This window comes from Leiobunum rupestre, chromosome 6, assembly GCF_980474605.1.
Source record: "Leiobunum rupestre chromosome 6, qqLeiRupe1.1.hap1, whole genome shotgun sequence".
NCBI classification, from domain to species: Eukaryota; Metazoa; Arthropoda; class Arachnida; order Opiliones; family Sclerosomatidae; genus Leiobunum; species Leiobunum rupestre.
In genome coordinates this window covers 50,486,816-50,506,668 of record NC_143389.1, presented here as the reverse complement: position 1 = coordinate 50,506,668, position 19,853 = coordinate 50,486,816, and the positions used below count along the sequence as shown (strand labels likewise).

At 34.5% G+C, this 19,853-nt stretch overlaps 4 protein-coding genes across 7 annotated transcripts in view; 2 read left to right on the top strand and 2 right to left on the bottom strand.

Annotated features, from left to right (window-relative positions):
- The first annotated feature begins 2,591 nt into the window (after positions 1–2,591).
- Alas (5-aminolevulinate synthase) lies at positions 2,592–7,877 on the top strand. 4 transcript variants are annotated; one of them, XM_090176873.1, is made up of 11 exons: positions 2,592–2,688; positions 3,822–3,876; positions 5,644–5,811; positions 5,873–6,194; positions 6,263–6,447; positions 6,504–6,683; positions 6,746–6,910; positions 6,971–7,110; positions 7,177–7,305; positions 7,368–7,592; positions 7,654–7,877. In XM_090176873.1, the coding sequence occupies exons 1-11, from the start codon at positions 2,662–2,664 to the stop codon at positions 7,756–7,758; spliced, it is 1,701 nt and encodes a 566-aa protein (XP_090032999.1). In that variant the 5' UTR covers positions 2,592–2,661; the 3' UTR covers positions 7,759–7,877. The 4 variants fall into 4 exon arrangements, with proteins under 4 accessions (XP_090032999.1, XP_090033002.1, XP_090033001.1 ...); XM_090176875.1 differs by lacking the exons at positions 2,592–2,688; positions 3,822–3,876 and adding exons at positions 4,886–5,260; positions 5,515–5,572; XM_090176876.1 differs by lacking the exons at positions 2,592–2,688; positions 3,822–3,876 and adding an exon at positions 4,329–4,351.
- A 5-nt stretch (positions 7,878–7,882) lies between these two features.
- Sps1 (inactive selenide, water dikinase) lies at positions 7,883–11,422 on the bottom strand. Its single transcript, XM_090176878.1, has 8 exons — positions 11,147–11,422; positions 10,894–11,036; positions 10,498–10,601; positions 10,288–10,437; positions 10,118–10,230; positions 9,852–10,042; positions 9,565–9,777; positions 7,883–8,532 (listed from the first exon to the last, which is right to left on the bottom strand). The coding sequence occupies exons 2-8, from the start codon at positions 10,910–10,912 to the stop codon at positions 8,348–8,350; spliced, it is 975 nt and encodes a 324-aa protein (XP_090033004.1). The 5' UTR covers positions 10,913–11,036; positions 11,147–11,422; the 3' UTR covers positions 7,883–8,347.
- A 281-nt stretch (positions 11,423–11,703) lies between these two features.
- On the top strand, positions 11,704–19,278 carry mahj (LisH and WD40 domain-containing protein mahjong). The gene is made up of 29 exons (XM_090177216.1): positions 11,704–11,777; positions 12,113–12,258; positions 12,451–12,527; positions 12,606–12,679; positions 12,742–12,855; positions 12,922–13,059; positions 13,126–13,338; positions 13,417–13,710; positions 13,772–13,930; positions 13,997–14,176; positions 14,234–14,446; positions 14,520–14,686; positions 14,747–14,969; positions 15,028–15,147; positions 15,214–15,285; positions 15,355–15,436; positions 15,501–15,722; positions 15,794–15,912; positions 15,995–16,156; positions 16,221–16,459; positions 16,515–16,728; positions 17,143–17,214; positions 17,286–17,510; positions 17,574–17,807; positions 17,864–17,957; positions 18,018–18,190; positions 18,576–18,665; positions 18,725–18,815; positions 18,891–19,278. Exons 2-29 carry the CDS (start codon positions 12,161–12,163, stop codon positions 19,022–19,024), a joined length of 4,293 nt encoding a protein of 1,430 aa, XP_090033342.1. The 5' UTR covers positions 11,704–11,777; positions 12,113–12,160; the 3' UTR covers positions 19,025–19,278.
- The window catches only part of Nuak (Nuak family kinase 1), a 46,507-nt gene continuing 45,892 nt past the window's right edge, over positions 19,239–19,853 (bottom strand). The window contains exon 8 of the mRNA XM_090177215.1: positions 19,239–19,813. Coding sequence (XP_090033341.1) covers positions 19,686–19,813 — 128 coding nt within the window. The 3' untranslated portion in view covers positions 19,239–19,685. The remainder of the gene's footprint in view (positions 19,814–19,853) is intronic.

Genomic DNA, 19,853 nt, shown 5'->3' with positions numbered 1-19,853 from the left:
AAAGTATAACGCGCGAACCAATTGAAAGTTTTTGAAAACGATAAAAAAGTTACAAATGCTGTACAAATAATACAATATAGCTACGCCTAACTTTAGAAATGAAATAAATTATAGAACGGAGTATAAATACGTGAGCAAAAGAAAAGATAAATACTCATACCATCTAGGGCTACGATGGGCGGTGTCTTTCTGCGTTTTATGTAATCATTTAAGCCAATCAGGAGACCTGTAATCGTTTCTCGTTGACTTGATCCACAAAACGTTCCGAGAATGCGCAATTTAACCGGTGAAGAAATTGACTCGCGACTCTTAGAAATATACCTGTACTTTAAAAAAATTACCTGATAATCATAAATATATCAATTTATTATTAATATTCTTACTTTTTTCGTTCTATCAAAAAAAAATATGAATTAAAATTTTAGAAACTAAATTTCGCGCAAAGGCTTGGCACTGAAAGCTAGTCAATTACTTTCAAAACGTTGCCCTTCAATTCAATTTTTGAGCGGCGGCGCGTGATCAACCATTTTTTTTATTCAAAGAAGGAAGAAAGAAGGGCTGATTGAGTCTGAGAAGACCGTGAGTCCTCACACGGCCATCCACAAACTCTGCCTCCCAGACGCTTGGGATTACTACTCCCGGCCGCGTGATCAACCATGAATATGGATAGCGCCTATAGATCTAGCGTCTGCTACAGTCAAATAAAAAAGTCATAAGAATATTTTTTTATAAAATAAACATCAAAATATAAGCTAACGATGTAAAAATTATATTAAAATGAAAGTATCATTATTTATTAAGTCAAATTTATCAATAATAATGATGAAAAACTAATAGGGTCTGCTTTATCCGCTACCTATATCGGTTTCAACGGCGAACCAAAGGGGGCTTAGCGACAAGGTTTGTAGAGAAAGTAGCGATAGTTTTCGGTATCGAATAGTTTTCCGTTTGACGGTTTTGTAATGAAGCGATCACCCACCTCCGAAAATCGACATCGGTTCCTGAACTTCCTGTAATGCCCTACGTTCAGAAAAAGCCATCGATGCGCATCGGAAAATAAATAAATTTACTGTACGAATTTTTATATTTCCGGTTTTGTCGTCACGATGGCCATCTATGTCGCATCGGTGTTTTTGTTGTTTTTCCCAAACACGCGGTCGAAAAGCGCATGGAGAATATGGCTTCAACAATGGAAATTAATAGTGTTAATTTTGTTTCGTTGACTTTAACACGCGAAAAAAGAAGCTACATTTTTGAAGCACCTATAGAAGATTACCAGAAATTGATTAATTAAAAAAAAATTAATTGACTGACAGCCGCGCATAGATGTCACTACTATTCGTAATGCCATAAGTCTATAATATTGTTCCATAAGTTTGTCACTTTGGGGAATATTTTACTGAGAACTAGTAACGTAGTGATGTCATCACAAGAAGAAAATCTCCCCCTAGCGAGGCGCTGTCAAAGGCTACGTGTGACGCGTTAGTAAGCGGACGCAAAACAGCGACGAAGCTCGTAATGCAGTCTGTCTTGTGAATAGCTCTCAGTAAAACCTTTGCGTGTGAAGAATAGAAAGTATCACACTTATGGTAATGCCCATCGATGGAAACGATGAGGGAAAAAAAGCGTGCGGCGTACAGTAATATAAATTTTTAGTACCGTCTGTCGCTACGTTTCAAAAAATAGTGGAAAGTAACTTTTGACTTCACGATGCTCATCGGTGAAATCACACGAGACAAATATTCCGTACAAGTTTTACTGACGTCACGATGCACATCGGAAAAAGCGAAATCCTTTTTTTCGCATCGTTTTTTATAGTTGGTTACCATTGTAACTATGGGGTTATTTTATCGGAGTTCCGGTAGGAAGTGGGTAAACGCTATTGACCACGTACAAAGCAATGATTTCGAATCTAGGGTACGAGGTATATAATTATCTTTGAACGAAAATGCAGTCGCTTATGAGCTTCTCAAGTTGTATACGTGGCTCTGTGTAAACTGAAAAAGCGAATTCAAACGATTCTGTTCCCCTCCACTTTAATTGTGAATTTTTGTACTTCCGATTGCTATTTTGTTGCCTACGTGATTATAACATAGGAAACGCTATTTTACTTGAGACCTAAAACAAACCCAAAAACTTACTCATGATCGAATATAACCTAAAATCATCCATGTTTGAAATGTAATATTTTTCATAACAACACTACGTCAGTTAGTGAAACCATAAACAAATTAAAAATGTATCTATTATTTGTCAATGACGCAAAAAGCGAATTAAGTGAAAAGGCTTTTTTTAAGTCAATTTTGGGAATATTTTCATACTGTAATTAAGATGATTTCAACTGTGTCGCTTAATTTATTATAATACCCACAAACCAAATTATAAGAATATAAATGCAATTTAGATTTGGAGTTCCATATAATTTCAATGACCAAAAAATTGCGTTTCGAAAACTCGCTAAACCACTGTCTATGATCCACTTGGCTGACGTCATAAACTCCTAAAACGCGGCCACAGCGTTCCGTTTAAATGTTACGGCGATCACTTTTTACTCGACGCGGTTACCGGATAGGTACATCAAATTTTCCCTTACATTAGACGTAACTAAATTATATTATTATTTGAAATACAAGTTTAAAATCAACCTGTTAAGCAACTGTCATGATCGCGGCGACAACGGCAAGTTCCGTAAGTTAAATATTTTAAGATATTGCTTAAAAACGGTAATGAAAAAAATCCCAAGAAGAAATCTTTAAAACTTTTGCAATAATTTCGAGAAAAAGTTAAAACTTCCTTTAATTTGTTTTTATTAAACTTTCGTTTGACTTTCTATAGGGGCGGAGTTTTTAGTTTCATGAAACTCGTTTAGAGTAACCTATTTAAAGTACTTTGCGAAAAAATATATAGATTGTATTTCCTTAAATAGATTTCGTTCTATTTTACATTATAAAAAAAGCGTTTTAAGCAATATTGTATTGTTGTATTTCTAACCAAATGGCTTCATTTATATTACTCGCGTAAGTTTCGAAACTGGAATTTCGCAAACGTTTTAACCTTCGATAAAATAATTACCTTGAGTGGAATTTACTTCAGTTTGTAATTTCACTTGACGTTTACAAAACCATTATTTTCCATTGTACAATTAAAGTTTAGGAGGGAGGGGTAAATCTTTAAAAACCGGAAGAAAAATTGCCAAATAGTCATTAGCCAAGGAAAAAGGGGTGTCCGTGCGAACTATTGACCCACTTTTAATAAGCGTTTTTAAATTTCGTTTTACTATGGACAAATGGACAGTCTGCAATTTCCTTAACCATGCGATGTATTTGTTCTATTAACATAGCAATCGCTCAAAGTAGCGGTACAGCTTGGCATTTTATCGCCCTCCCTCTTACGTACGTACGGTTTTTCCATAAAATACGTATGGACATATTATGTGAGTGTAACTGTCATTGGGAGTATAGACTATTCCGCTAAAACGTAAACCTACTTTATATGCCGGCATCTGTAAATTATAATCCAGTTTCCTCAACCGACCGGTTTTATAGAAAAAAGGGAAAGGATTTCTAGGAAATTATAAACTGTAAACTGCGTCCTTACATTAGGTGAACAGTAATTTTACACACGTCCAAGAAATTAAGTTCAAACTCATTAACGAATAAGCACAATACATTTAATTTCCTCAAACAAAACGTCTGATTTTTTTACTTTTCGGCATACAACTTGGGATAAACGGAAGTTTATAATAAAAAGAGTGCTTATTATAAATTTATTGTTTTCTCAAAAGTAGCCTAATTTCCAAATTGGCATCTTTTCCTTTTTAGGTAAGCAGAAAATCTCTCATACAGCAGTTTGGATATTGTTTCAAAACATGGCAAAGTAATTTAACTTTTTTTTTGGAAATTCTCAGTAACTATTATTGGCATCTCGCGTTTCCCCTCCCGATAAAACGTAATTTTAGCACTTTAGTAGATTGCATTGCGTCACATTTATCACTAAAGCATATGAAATATGTGTATTTAGATAATGGATTCCTCTAATATTACGCAATTTTAAGAATAACCTTGGGGGGAAATCACAGTCAAGTTTAAAGTTAACAAGATGTCCCAGACAATAGTATACATACAATCGCCGATAGGTGCCCGACGTTTTCTATGCAATGCACACACAATCTAATGAAACCGATTTGCGTCAAGTCCATAAGACGTATCTGAAAAATAAGTATTGTACACTTTTATAATTATCGCCATTACTAAAGACCTCCACAATTTTTAAGATATTATCCGCAACAGGCCACTATACAGTGTCGAAAATGCCATTTGGAGGCTACAGAAATACTGGACGCTATATTCCCGTTAAGTTGTGTTTATTTTTGAGTCATAGCACTTCTGAATAGTTCTTAAAGGGACTTTCAAGAAAGACCTAGTCGATTTGAAATACGTCATTCGGTCGTAACTTTAGCTTCACAACGAACGGCGACCGAATGACGTATTTTAAATTGACTAGAGGGTCTCTTGAAAGTCCCTTTAATAAAGTAATTCCTGGATATACTCATAAAATTTTAATGTCGTATACATTTGTATCGATTGTACTCCGACATATGAACTGTGGGTTCATTAATCCTCTACTGACGAAATATAACCATGATATAATTGAATTTCAGTTATTTTCCGCTAGTCTCCAGAGTCGACAATTTGATTGGTCGGATATGCTATCACTATAAGAACCTTTTAGATGATTCTGTGGCCCCTTAATTGAACTAATCGAGCAGCCGGGAGTAGTGGCTGACTCCTGTAATCCCAAGCGTCCGGGAGGCAGAGTTTGTGGATGGCCGTGTGAGGATGACCGTCGGCGTGGCCGTTACACATATCTCGCCCTGATTAATCTGATGGACGAGAGGACTGAACTGTCCCACACGTTACAATCGAATAAAAAAAAACTTATCGAGCAGCTACATATATGGGTCAATAAATGAAGAGGAAAGGTTATTGAGATAATTATATAATCAAGAAAGTTATCATGTTAAGGTCCTTTAAGGACGGCATCGGCGTCGACATCGACTACACTCTAGGCGAAATAAATACGTGCACAATCTCTATCCTTTCTCAGCTTTCACACTGGTCTAGTGATAAGTCTCTTACTAAAGCTCCTCTTCTACACCAAAAAACTGTGCCACGTAACCAACTACGAAAGTAATTAATAAGAAAATATTAAACGGATTCTAGAGCATTCAAACGTTCTTTTTTGAAGGATTTTTAGCGAGGTAAATAAAAATTTAAATTAGTCCCGCTGCTCCCGAATTTCTTGATGTGCCTTTGAGTTCCGATAATTGTTTTTGCTTAATGTCGTTCAAGTTTTAGGTTTAATATTTTTGTTAAAAGGTATCGTATTATTGAAAGTCAAGAAATTGAGTCTAAAAAGGAGTTTTTAGTGGGAAAATTTAATTTCTTTTTACATTTTCCTTACACGAAACTCATAAAGAGATATGGTAAAATAATTCTTTCCTATTATCAATAGATTTAGTATTTTGTTCTGAATGAAATTATAAACAACACTGCCCTAATTAAAATTAAAGGTCAATAACATATACTATTAGGGTAAGTTAAATAAAACAAATATAAAGAATACTTTAACTTTCCATTATAGGAAATTCGTATCGACATCTTTCGCATAACACGAACATGCCCTGCCCATTCCTATCAAAGCTTCCATCCACCTTTCTCCGTAACTACGGTAGTAGCATCGTGAAAACCTACATGGACCAGTGTCCCTACATGGTTAGATTGGCATCAACTGCCCCAGTGGATATGCCTGGTAACTGTGACAAAAGCTAACATAACTCACGGACTTTCCTAAACTAAAATATTCAAAATAGGGCCAAATAAAGAAAGCAAATGCCCTTTCTTGGATAGCGTTAAACCAACTGTTAAAAGGGCTAGTCCAGAATTGCAAAGAGACCTAATTGATCTGGGCCAAGAAAAGCCGAGCAACCAATTTTTGTACCAGGATTTTTTTGGGGAGCAAATTTCTAAGAAAAAAAAGGATCACACCTATCGCGTGTTTAAAAAAGTTAATCGTATTGCTGAGAATTTCCCTCATGCTCAAGAGTACACTGATGGAGCCAAACCCATAACTGTTTGGTGCAGCAATGATTATTTGGGGATGAGTAGACACCCCCAAGTTAAGGAAGCTGTGATGTAAGAGTTACTATTTTATCACTAAATGTCATTATTTGGTCAAATTAATATTACTTTTTTTTTTTTAGAAATGCAGTTTTGGACCACGGTGTAGGGGCAGGAGGAACTAGAAACATTGCTGGGAATTCAATGTTGCACGAAGAACTTGAAAAGGAAATGGCAGATTTGCATAACAAAGAGGCTGCATTGTTATTTACGTCATGTTTTGTAGCCAATGATTCGACTCTCTTTACTTTAGCCAAGCTGATGCCTGGTAAATTTAAAAATATATTCTTTAGGATATTGAACCTCAATTTATTCTCTAAATAGGTTGCCATATATTTTCTGATGCTGGCAATCATGCTTCCATGATTCAGGGAATTAGAAATAGCGGTGTTCCTAAACATGTTTTTAGGCACAATGATCCAGAACATTTAGAAGAGTTACTTGATCGTGTAGATAAATCTATTCCAAAAATTGTTGTGTTTGAAACAGTCCATTCAATGACAGGTATATAATGCCCATTATAAGGTTATAGCATCAATGTACTGATTATTTTTTTAACGGTTTAGGGGCTGTATGTCCATTAGAAGAAATGTGTGATATAGCCCATAGATACGGAGCTATTACATTTGTTGACGAAGTTCACGCTGTTGGTTTATACGGGGAAAGAGGAGGTGGAATAGGAGATAGAGATGGAGTTATGCATAAAATGGATATAATTTCTGGAACTCTGGGTAATGACGCAAATATACCGATAAAAGGATGTTTATAACATTCTTCTTATTCCAAACTAGGGAAAGCATTTGGTAATATTGGTGGTTACATTGCGGGGACTTCAAATTTGGTGGATATGGTTAGAAGTTACGCCGCTGGATTCATCTTTACAACTTCTCTACCCCCAACTGTACTACGAGGGGCTAGAGTTGCAATTCAGGTATGTTCATCAAATTCTAAATATGGTGTATATCATCTTATATATTTCAATCGTTACATCCCCCAGATCTTAAAAAGTGAAGAGGGCCAATTGCTACGGTACAAGCACCAAGAAAATGTTCAATATTTAAGAAAAAAGCTAATGTCAGTAGGAATACCAGTTGTTCATTGCCCAAGCCATATCATTCCAGTTCATGTAATCTCCTGTATGAAAGGGCGTATTCTTGTGAATGTCTAACCTTTGCTAATTTTAAATAGGTAGGGGATCCCTGGTACGCTAGCAACCTTTCGAATCGTCTGATAGCTAAACACGGGCAATATGTCCAAGCTATCAATTACCCTACTGTTAAAAAGGGGGAAGAGAAACTACGTATAGCACCAACACCTTTCCACGACAGTGAAATGATGAACAAATTTGTTAATGATCTTTTGGATGTATGGAAAGAATGTGGTTTAGAGCTAAAAAGTGAATCTTGCACAAAGGTAATTTAAGAAGAGTTTCAATCCTGTATTTAAATTCTTAACCCTACTTTTTCTATCCCAGGAATGTGACTATTGCAAACAACCCTTACTGTTTGAGCAATTAGCAGCCCGAATGGCACCTCCTTGTGGATATCAGAAAGGCTGTCCTCAAAGAATGGTTAACTAATGATTTTTAAATATAACAATTGGTTATCTATATATATATATATATTAGGTTTATCAGTACTTAAAAAAAGGGGTTTATGATGTTTTAACATTAAATAAAGGTATATTCGTACAATCAAATTGTTTAATCATTTGAATTGACAAACCATTATTGGGGGAAAAAAGCTAATAATAGCATCTCTTAACGCATTGAACAATCATCAATCGCTCTAGATTTTGCTATTTACAAAATTGACTAGCGCAATGTCATGGTGCAGTTTCAAACACTAATTATTAGCAGCATTCCGATGACTACTTTTTAAATTTAGAGAGAAAATGAAAAATGAAAATGGGGCCTAGAAAGTGTGATGTAAAATGCATTCATCATAATAAGTATGTCAATTTCTCCTAATTAACGAACAATAAGTAAGAATTTTTTTCTAGGGTTTGATTATGAGGGAAAAAGCCTAAGAACGAATTGTTAGAGAACACAATATTATTTATATAGTTTTTTTTTTAAATTTGGAATGCAAATACCCCTAAAAGTCTTATTTTGGATCTTAAAGAATCAGCTTGAAAGTTAAAAGCACCGCAGCCAACTGCAACTGCAACTACCACAGTTCACCATCTTTCTCTTTAGAAGGAACTTCAATGACCCTTGGCTTGTCGATAATTCTTGCAGTTCTGTTTCCTTTCTCAACAATCCCTATAATCCAAGCTTGGTAGCCTTCTTGCTTCTCTATGTCTTTGCAGAAAGCAGCAGCTTGTTCTCTAGGCAAACAAATCAACAGACCACCTGAAAGTATAGAAAACACGAAATTCAAATAAGAGCCAAGATTAGGGCTGTGCAAGTACTCTGCCTTTTTTGAGGTAGAGTACTCGAACTCTCCTTCGAATAGGTAATTGGAGAATACTCATTAGATTACAGAGTACCAAAAAATTGCATATTCGGGTACCCGATTACTCCAATAAGCTGCTCTCTAAAGTCGTCGAGTATTAGTTTTTTCTATCCTTGTTGCTTCAAAGTTCAAAGAGGGGTTTTTACAACTTTTTGGGGGACAATAAACGGTACTTACAAAATTGTGGAAACTGTGGTTCATTTAAATTAAAGGAATATTTTTCAGCATTGAAAGTGACTTTATACTGTAAATTATTCAGAACAAAATACCGCTTGACGAGAGGTCTCTAACCCAAAAGCTCCGGTAAACATGTAAAAATGTAACTGTTTTTAATAAAAATACTATGAAGTATCAGTCATGCTTTAACCAATTATTAAACTAATACTTTATTCTCCATTTAAATTTAATGTAATAATTACTTGAATAAAACCAGCTCCTAATCAAGTACTCAATAACCCGACTCGTTAAAAATATTACTTGGGAGGTTTTTTTAGTTACTCGACTCAAATAAGAGAAAGTTTCCCATTAATCACGTACTTGATTAATCGACTACTCAGGGTTTGTACGAAAATTTCTGATCTAAAATCCCTGACTTTTCCAGGTTATCCCTGACCAATTTTTGCCAATATTCCTGACCTTTTCGGTTATATTTTGGACATTTTTTTATTATTTTAGGTAAAAATTCTTTGTTAATGTGTGCTTTGGTTGACTAACTAAAATCCCTGACTTTCTACGAAATTATTTAAATCCCTGACATTTTCCTTCCATTTTACAGATCCCTGACTTATCCAGGTTTTCCAGGTTCTGTACGAACCCTGCTACTTCAATATTACTCGACTCGAAAACTCAAAAAAATATTTAATACTCTATAACCGACTCGATTGCCTAAAACCACTACTCGCACAGCCCTAGCCAAGATTGATTATTACCAGAAGTTTCAGGAGAAAAGCCAGTAAGAAGATTGAAAATATTTCCACAAGCTTTGGCAACAGCAGCCATTTTAGCAATAACAGGTAGATTGTGAATAACGAAAGAAACTTCATTCTTTTGTATATTTGCCAAGTTTTGGGCGTGGCCTAACAATCCAAAGCCTGTGACATCCGTAGCTCCATGGGCATTGAATTTGTGCATCAATCTGGCCGCTTTTAGCAAAAATAATGATGAATTGATTACCTAAAATTTTAATAAGGGGAGGGGGGAGTCAAATATAAATTACTCGTGCGGTTTAGCCTCGCCATGCTGTCCTGAGCTCGGTGATAAGCTTTTTTCACATCCTCTTCAGTAACAACTAATCTAATTCGGTTCCACCTTTCAGGAATTTCTAGCCAAGCATGGGCGCTGACAGCAACTTGCGTACCCAGGGGTTTTGTAAGAACCAACACATCGCCAACCACTGCATTATCTGGACTATAGAGAACACATATTACTATACTTTGTATGTAATGTTGCTTTTTGGATATGATATATAAAAGCCAGGCTTACACAATGAACTCATTGGGCTGACAAACACTTGTGGCAACTCCACCAATGGTAATCCAAGGGTTTAGAACAGTCTGTCCACCAGTAATCTGGGTTCCAGCAGAGTAGGCACAATCCTGCAATCAAATATCGACATGAGTGGCTATTCACTGAAAGAGTTTTATGGGACTGACCTTGAAGCCTTTCATCATGAGCGGTATAACTACATCTCTTTCCTTCTCTGTTAATTTACTGCTAACACCAAGCAGCATCAACATGTTATCGCATTCTGTTATTCCCATTGCGTATAAGTCACTCAAAACATTAGCACACGCAATTTTTCCCTGCTCATTTAGAAATTAAAATTAAAATAATATTTAATTATTTTAAAAATTGAAATTAACCATTATGTATGGATCTTCAACCAGGGGATAAAAAAAGTCCGTTGTCTGAATGAGGGAGAGTCCCCCATGGCGTAATGGGGTGACACTGCAATCCATGCCAATGCCTGGTATGGTAAATAAATTTTATTTTAATCAGCATGGTTAAATAAAAGGGCAACTAATTGTAGTGTATAACAGTGGTTACACAATTATCTATATTTATATTCTTAGAAGTTAACAACAGCAATTATGCACACTTTAGTGTCCAAGGCAAAAACATTGGGTGACCTGACCATGGTTATTTAGTTATAGATAAAATATATTCCCCAAAAATGGCGCCATCTATGACGTCACGCGGTTTTAAAAACGGCATTACTCTATTGTAACTAATATTAGACATATAACTTGGTTAATTACCCATTTTAGGCAGTAGCATGAACTGCTCCTCTTGGCCATTGTCAGTGTCCTGGGTCAGTCCCTCCAAGAGTTTCAAGAGAACCTCCTGGGGGACTTTACACCCTCATCCTCTTAAGTCTGCAAACTTTGTAAGTCGGAAAGAGCTGCAAAAGAATTTCAAGCTAAAAAAACTTGTAACACACTATGAAGAGAAGCATTAACAAATAATATCTAACAATATATTAAAAACCAATATTATAAAAAAAAGTCTTGCCTATCAAGATCATGGGCGACTGGGTCAAAAGGACGGCGTACATTCAGATTCGAAGAATTGTTTGTTTCCAATTCAAGTTCAACGGCTTGTTGAGCGGCTTGCGGTTCCATCGTAGTGTTTGCCGTCAAAAGTTAATAACAAAGTTTTGTATTAAGAAAAGGTTTTCTTCCAAGGAATCTGGGAATCAGGAAACTTCTCCCCAAGAGCTCTCCTTTGTCAAAAATGGCGTCCAAACAAGGCCGAAATAAACGCTTCTTCCCGGCAATTTTACAACACAACCGACAAGAACATGATTGGTCGAAGATAATTTCAGCCAATAGTTTCGATTAATTCAATGTGAGTAAGATGACGTCAGCAAAGCTTCAGCCTTGAAACAGTGTTGCCAAAGCCTAAGAGATTATTTCTTACTTCAAGTGGTTTAGCAAAATTTTCCTAAAACAAAAATTAAATATCTTAAGGTAAATTAATTGAAATTGTTCGTTTTATTCAAAGCCAAATATATTCCTGATTTCCCTGTGTTAGATTTTTTATTTAAAGAAAAATAGCCCGGAAAATGTTAACAATTTATCTTTATGGCAATACTGCGGTCTTTTTGGTTAAAAGTATTTCCGATTCCATCATCCTAAAAGCGGTAACTAAAATAAACGTGCTTCCTTTCTTTAATTATTTGTAAAAAACCTTAATTTTTCCATACAAAACAAGTAACAGGACATTATTATGATTGTACACCTTTTTATTCGTTTTTAAAAAAACATTTATAATTTTGTTTTATCTTAAAAGTTTTATAAAAGTAAGTTAATATTTACTTTTTAATTAAGCCTTTGTAAAAAAAGGCCAACTTAGAACTTAGTTGAACAAACAATAAAGACAAAAACATCTCAATATGCTAATGAAAAATATATTAGAAAGAATTGGTTTACATTCTAATCTAGGTCTAATATGTAAAATTTATTTACCATTTTCTAGGAAATTGATTGAAATTGGCATTGGTTATAATTATCAACAATTTTTATAATGGCTGCAATCGATTCTACATCTCAATTGACGGAATTGCTTGAAAAATGGGAAAAAGAAAATAGCAACCCTTCAGAAATTATCAAAGTTTTAACCAGGTCGGTCATAATTCTTAATATATAGAATTCTGTATAGTTCAATTTCCAATTGATTGAATTTTACGTAATATAAAACACTATTAGATCTAACCTAAAATTGGTTTTTTCCTCTATAAGAAAATAACATGGGTGACATTTAAGTGCAAAGTTTATTTTCATGTTTAATATTTATTTTTCTTGTGAATATTACAGTATTGCAGAGTTAATTGAGAAGGAGACTGAAGCGTATCTTAAAATGGATCCAGATCCATTTGACGATAGACACCCAAGTAATTATTATAATATTAAAAAAATTCAGAGATAAACCATCATAACTTAATATTTGTTTAAAAAACAACTGTTTTTAGGCCGGGCTCATCCTGATTGCTCATTTGGACATGTTTTAAAGTTATTATTCAAGAATGATGAATTTATGAATAAAGTATTTCACCAAGTCATGCTAAACTATTAGAAATAACATAAACTCACCTAGTTTTCTTCTAGCTGGTCAATAATTATGTTATGCACAGGGAAAACAGAGATCTAAATACCGTTGCTTGTAGATTACTTTATGATATCTGTCCTGGTTTAGAAACATCAGTGGTATTTCAGGATACGGTATGAACATCAGTTTTTATGTATGATTAAATACCCAATTATGAACTCATTTATACAAAATTTCAGGAAGGATTAGTTCAGAGACTATTTTCATGGGCTGAAAATGCCAAAAATCCACTTCAGTCGTATGCAATTGGTCTCTTAGCCGCAGCAATGGAAGTTCAGGATATCGCTACGAATTACAGAGAACAAAATTCTCATCTCGTAAGAAAAATCAACTTATAGAGTAACTGGTAATTATTACTATAATTATACATTGACTCTATTCAGGTACCATTAATGTTGAAAAGACTCAGAAAATTAAGTCAAGAAGATGGTACATTTGTTAGTAAATCTACTGAGAAAGATGACAAAGTGATTGAAAGACCTTTTGCTCACCTAAACAAAAGAAACAAATCCGACAAGGACTCTGATGACCTTCTACTCACAAATGGCCAAACTCAAAAAACACCAGAGAAAAGGAAAATGCCTACTCGGGTATGTGTAAGTGATTAAAGTCATCCTTGGGATTGCTACAATATAACGTGAAAATAATTTTGATTATTTTTCCTAAAATTTTAGCGTCAGTCATTATCACCTGGTAGAGCTGATATTCCCACAATTCCACCAATAAATGCCAGTGAATGTTCGAATAGCAGTTGGGCTGAATTAGAACCATTCATGTTTGGCTCCTACCAAATGTACCCCTTAACCACTGTGATGCAGAAAAGATTCATATTGCAGTATTTAACCCCAATGGGAGAATACCAAGACGTACTGGGTTTTATTTACGAACATAATGCCCTCTCGCTTATATTTCACTTCATTAACTTGAATGAAAATCACGATGTTAGACTGGCTTTTGAGGCTTTAAAAGTAGTTATTTGAAATAGAGTACTTAAATATAGCAAGCAAATATTAATAAATATTCTTTCAGTATTTGGCAGCCTTACTTTGTCATAAGAAATTTGCTATAGAATTTGTCAACATGGGAGGAGTTCAAAGGTTGCTCCAAGTTTACAGACCTTCAATCGCAGCGACTGGTGTTTCAATGTGCCTCTATTATTTAGCGTACAATGAAGATGCTATGGAAAGGGTATTCAAAATTTATCAAATAATTATTGCTTCTTGCAGAATAAAAAGAAAACAATCTTTTTTATAGGTGTGTTTGTTACCACAACATGTTTTATCAGATCTAGTCAAATATTCTTTGTGGTTAATGGAATGTTCCCACGATTCTAGTAGATGTCACGCAACGATGTTTTTTGGTTTCACATTTGGTTTTAAAGTTATTCTAGATTTGTTTGACGCACAAGATGGTCTAAGGAAATTATTCAATATGGTAATATTTTAGCCTCGATTTTTTTAAGCATCATAACTAGTAAAATTTTACCTTTAGATGAGTACTTTGGATATTTTTGTGATTGATTCAATGGCTCAGATCACTTTAAGCGATGACCAAGTATTCTCTAGTCGACAAACAGCGAGACACGTTTCAGTAGCCTTAAAAAGATACTACGAGGCTCATTTATCCACTAAAGCAGAACAGTTAAGGAGATTCCATTCTCGAAATCAAGGAGGATCACCTCATCCAACAACTCCACCATATAAAGTATAAATTCACAAGTTATTGAAAAAATTCAATAATTTGAGGTTGCAGTAGGATACCTTTTTTATAATTCTAGGCAACTCGGTTTAGTAGCGAATCAATATTGGAGAATGTAGAGATCCTGTTGGAATTTATGCCTCTAAGAGTGAAATGGGAACCGGTTGATGAACTAATTAAATTGGGATGTATACCCCTTTTGCTACAACTTGTGGCAATGTCTTATGATTGGAATTATTCTGGAAGGTTAGATCAAGCATCTCTTAAAGTTTTTAACTGAATATAACAATAAATCTTATATTTCAGGGCTGATACAGTGCGTTCCGCCCTTGATGTTCTTACTGTTTGTTCTGTAACCCCTAAAACCCAACTGGCCCTATGCGACAGCATCCAAGTGATGGAAAACCAAAAAACTGTTGGAATGAGTATTGTCTTGTCAGCGGCTGAGGGAGAGATTGTGGCTGACCCCGATGTGCAAAGATCTGCCTTGAATGTCATAATTAATTGCGCTTGTGGACCCATGTCAAGAGTAAATATTGCGTACATAAATTTAAATACAAAGTTATAAATTTACCCTCCATTTGCAGTTGGGAGGCGCAGTTGGTCGAGTGAATGGTAGCGCAACAAAAAAAAGGTCTTCAATGAAAAGTGGGGAGGATTTGCTATCAAAAATGTGGAATGTGATTAGGGCGAATAATGGGATCATGGTTAGTTTTAAATTTCTCGGGTATACACCTTATATAATATTAAATTGACATTAACTTTACTGCTAGATCTTATTAAATTTGTTATCAGTGAAAACACCCATAACAGATGCAGACTCAATTAGAGCACTAGCATGCAAAGTAATTAAACTTCTGAAGTGAAACAATGACTATCAAGTGCTTAAGTAGTTCCTCTTTACATTTTTTAAGGCTCTGTGCGGATTAGCAAGATGTGATACTGTGAAACAAATCATAAGCAAATTGCCTTTATTTTCTTCTGGCCAATTACAAGGTTCCTTACTGTTAAAGCATACTTTCTAAATATTGTGTTTAATTTGTTAATTATTTTTGGTTAGTTCTCATGAGGGAACCTGTTTTACAAGACAAAAGAAACGAACACATTAAATTTTGTAAACATGGTATTGAATTGATGGAACGAGTAACTGGAACTCCGCTCACCACCGGAATAGAAACTTCAATATCCAAAATCAATAAAGCCGAAGTTGTTGCTCAAACCAGAATTATTTTCCACGAAAAAGAGCTTCTTCAGTTAATTCACCAGCATTTGGTGAATAAAGGTTGTTCTTGAGGAAATTTTTCGATTAAAAAGGTATAAGGAAGCTAAAAGTTCTTACTTAATGTAACGTAGGGTTGAACGAAGCAGCTGGCATATTGCAGAAAGAAGCGGCGTTACCAACGGTATCCCGAACTTTATTTCCTGTGGGTCAAGTTTCTAGAGTGATTTCCGGAACAACTACAGCGAAAATTGTGAATATTTTTATCAAACATTTTTGTGTTATTTAATGTTAGCACTGTGTTTAAACTGTTGGTTTATTTTTCAATACCATAGTCTCGTCCAATACAAACGATGCATTGTGTACCAAGTGCAACTGCTGCTGATAGATTACAATCCGTATCTTTAACAACGAATGCTTCAGTGTCAAACTTACCCCAAACGTCATCTCCAACATTAGGTCACATCAGACTAAATCTTTCCAATCACAAATCACAGGTAATTCTGGACTTTCACAAAGATGCTTTGCCAGATCAACTAACCCTATAATCCAAAATTTCAGAATCATCAGTCGAAAAATAATAAATCCATGGCCTTACAAAAGACTCAAAGCTGCTCTGGAAATTACCAACAGTCTCCAGTGTTAAAGAAACAACCACTTAGTAATCTTGCCTTAAAAAATCCTACAACCTCCTCCAACTCAAGTATCACCCTTGATTCAATTGTCACGGAGTATTTAAGAAAACAACACGCATTATGCAAAAATCCAGTTGTGACATGTCCACCTTTCGATCTATTTGTGTATGTTTTATATCAGTAATCTGCCAGATATTTTCACTCACATCGTTTCTTGTAGGCCTCATCAATGCCCCGAACCACAGTTCAGGAATGTAGCACCTGTCAGTATAGCTGCTAGAATTCAAAGGAGAGAAATTTCACCCAGATATGGTGGTTACGATGGAGCCCGATTAAACAGGAAATTCATATATAGCAGGTTTAGACCTGTAAGAACATACAGAGATTCGGAAGGATCCAGCAGTTTCACATGTTGTGCCTTTTCTGTTACAAAAGTAAAACCAATTGCTTTATAGTTAGACCAGAAGTTAATAATACATATAATAAGAGGAGGGAATTATCCAATTAATCAGATACTTTCGCGGGGTAGAGGTAGTTTCCAATGGTTGTGCTTTTTCAGCCTTTTCAGCAAAATTTCAGAAAAATAGACTGCATTGTGGCTCAATTTTCCTATGGATATATACTTATTTATGAACCATATATTTTTCAAATGAAATAGTTCTAGGAAATTGTATTAAACTAATACCCTGAACTATTTTTTCTGAAATTTATTTTAAAAAATTAGCAAGAGCGTGGAAAGGTAAACGTTTCAAGCAAATATCATTAGCAGTATAAAAAGATGAATACAACATCGACTTCTGGTTAGACTAACATGACATAAAAGTGTTCAAACCTTTTTTTTTTGTTAGGCATGCAATCAGTTTCTGTTTTTGGGAACTTTGGCAGGAGAATTGAAAGTGTACAATATTCAAAGTGGTAACGTATGTATTAAATTTTCTTCTTTTACCATTTGGTTTCTTGAGTTTTGACAGTTTTTATTATTTTAAAATAGGAAGAAACTACCTACAATTGCCACGAATCAGAAATCTCTCATATTGAGCCATCTCGAGATGGAAATTTACTTTTAACATCATCAGCCTGGCGAAGGCCCCTTTCTGCCCTTTGGACATTTACCGATGTTTTTGAAATGAAACATTCATTTGAAGAAGACTATTATGTCGAATTTAGCAAGCACTCTCAAGACAGAATTATTGGCACAAAATATGATACTGCTAATGTAATTATTACATTATAAACCCCCAACTTTATGCAAACTCTAATTTTAAATAAATTTACTTAGATTTACGATACAACTACTGGCCAAAGAATTATGGTACTGAGAGACCCTGAACTGTCAAATAACTACACTAAAAACAGAGCAACATTTGATCCTTCAGATGAGTTAGTGCTATCTGATGGAGTTTTATGGGATGTTAGAAGTAGTTCGGCTATACACAAGTTCGATAAATTTAACCCTCATATAAATGGAATTTTTCATCCTAATGGCCTGGAAATTATATCCAATTCAGAAATTGTAATAATGTTTACGAATCTACTTTAACTTCATTTAATGAAATTTTTTATTTTTAGTGGGACTTGAGAACATTTCATTTACTTCATACTGTACCGGCTCTAGATCAGTGCCAAATTACATTTACAAAACTGGGTGATGTTATGTTTGGAGGTATAAAAATCTACTTGTTCTAACAAAATGATGCTCTTAACTAAAAAAAAACTTATTTAGCGGTCTTGGAAGAAGATGAGGAAGCTGACGAAGATCAACATAAAAGCCAATATGGGTCTTCTTTCCGAACTTTTGATGCCACTGACTATTCCAGTATAGCCACCATCGATATCAAAAAAAATATTTACGATCTAGCTACTGATAGAACCGACTGCTTTCTGGCAATTGTTGAAGTATGAGTCATAGATTTTAGCTAATTCAATAGTTTTAGTTGGGGGTGTCATTGCTGTTATAGAATTCTAATTCATTTTTAGGCAATGTTCCTTTTTGATTTAAGATATTACCTTGAGATGTGGTATTTCTATTGTTCAAATTAACCATTTACCTTATTACGAAAGTAGTGTATTTTCAAAATTTCCTGATTGGGATATTGCTGAGATTTTATATTTTTCCCAATTGAACTATTTTCTCCTTGGAAATAGTTTAAAATATGAATAGAAAATATGCTAAATAACTCAGGAAAGCCGAGTACATTCAGGATTTGTTTTTATGGGCTGTTATATATTTTTAGTCAAAAAAATCAATTCTACGATGTGAAAATAATTACTTGTTTTACAGCAAAACCAAATGAGTCGTGATTGTGTGAGCAGCTCAGAATCAGTATGTAGATTGTACGAAGTTGGAAGGAAGAAGGAAGGAGATGATGAGGTCATATCTAAATTAATTATTTACTTTCTTAAATGTCTTCATAAATCAATTGCTTCTAGGACAATGAGGGTGAAGAGGATGATGAAGAATCTGAAGGTGATGATGACATGGAAAGCGAAAGTGAGGATGATGTTGTTGATCTTACAACAGGTAAGAAATAAATAATAATGCGAAACATGTTCACACACTAGCAAGTATCCAACTTTTTAACCTTTTTTAATGTAGAAGATGCGGAAGCAAATGAAAGTGATAATGCAGGAGATGATGATGATAATGATTTGGATGAAATGAATTTGACCTCTGAGTCCAACACTGATGACGATGACGACGAGGTCTTATTTGCATTAAACAGTATCTGAAGCAAGCAAACGTTGTCACCGGTACACGTCAAAGTTTACATTATCACTTGTTCTAGAAGTGATGAATTTTTTTAAAAAGTTATACAATTACTTGTAGATACTATTTACCAGGAATTTTTTTGTACAGAAATGAGACTGTTTTATACGAAAGCTATCCAAAATAAAAGTGAGAAAAAATGTATATTTAAAGTTTTATTTCTCAATTTGAAATTCGGAATTTTAATTCTGACAAATGTGTTAAATGCGTATTTTGGCTTTTAAACTCTTATTAACAAGTTTTAAATAAATCAGAAATAAAACAATATAGTTTTTAAATAGGCTAATCCATACTTTTAAATAGTTACGCCTAATATGTTTCTTTTTAAATAAGGCACTCTGTAATATTATGCTCCTATTATATTTCAAAAAGGGGGTCTAAAGATGCGACTTCTACAATTGTGGAAAACAATAGTTTGTAAAAAAAGTAATCCTTTAAATTGTAGAACATTAAAAAATGTTAAATTTTCTTTTGCCAAACAATTTGCATTAATACCATAACTTTTCATTTTAATGATAGCCAATAGTCTCGCCTGAGAAGTTTTAACCTATAACTTGTATCTTACATAATTATGTACAGATAATACCTTATAACATAACCATTTTTTTTTAAAGATTTCTAACATTACTTTCGGGGTGGTCTTTGTTGGTTATCAGGAGGTGGTGAGAGACCAATGGTACAGGTAAAAACCGGCGCTTCATCCCATCTTACCACAGTTTCTTGACCAGGAGTTAACTTCAAAGTGACGGTAGCTAAAGAGAACAATTTTATTTTCTACTAAATTAAAAGACT

Coding starts and splice junctions, on each gene's coding strand:
- Alas (XM_090176873.1), top strand. CDS start 2,662: ATGATCGCGGCGACAACGGCAAGTTCC. Junction 6,195..6,262: donor CAAGTTAAGGAAGCTGTGAT/GTAAGAGTTACT, acceptor TTTTTTTTTTAG/AAATGCAGTTTTGGACCACG. Junction 7,111..7,176: donor GGGCTAGAGTTGCAATTCAG/GTATGTTCATCA, acceptor TACATCCCCCAG/ATCTTAAAAAGTGAAGAGGG.
- Sps1 (XM_090176878.1), bottom strand. Junction 10,231..10,287: donor TCATGATGAAAGGCTTCAAG/GTCAGTCCCATA, acceptor ATTTGATTGCAG/GATTGTGCCTACTCTGCTGG. Junction 9,778..9,851: donor GGCGAGGCTAAACCGCACGA/GTAATTTATATT, acceptor TTTTGCTAAAAG/CGGCCAGATTGATGCACAAA.
- mahj (XM_090177216.1), top strand. CDS start 12,161: ATGGCTGCAATCGATTCTACATCTCAATTGACGGAATTGCTTGAAAAA. Junction 13,931..13,996: donor ATGAAGATGCTATGGAAAGG/GTATTCAAAATT, acceptor TCTTTTTTATAG/GTGTGTTTGTTACCACAACA. Junction 17,958..18,017: donor GGGTGATGTTATGTTTGGAG/GTATAAAAATCT, acceptor AAACTTATTTAG/CGGTCTTGGAAGAAGATGAG.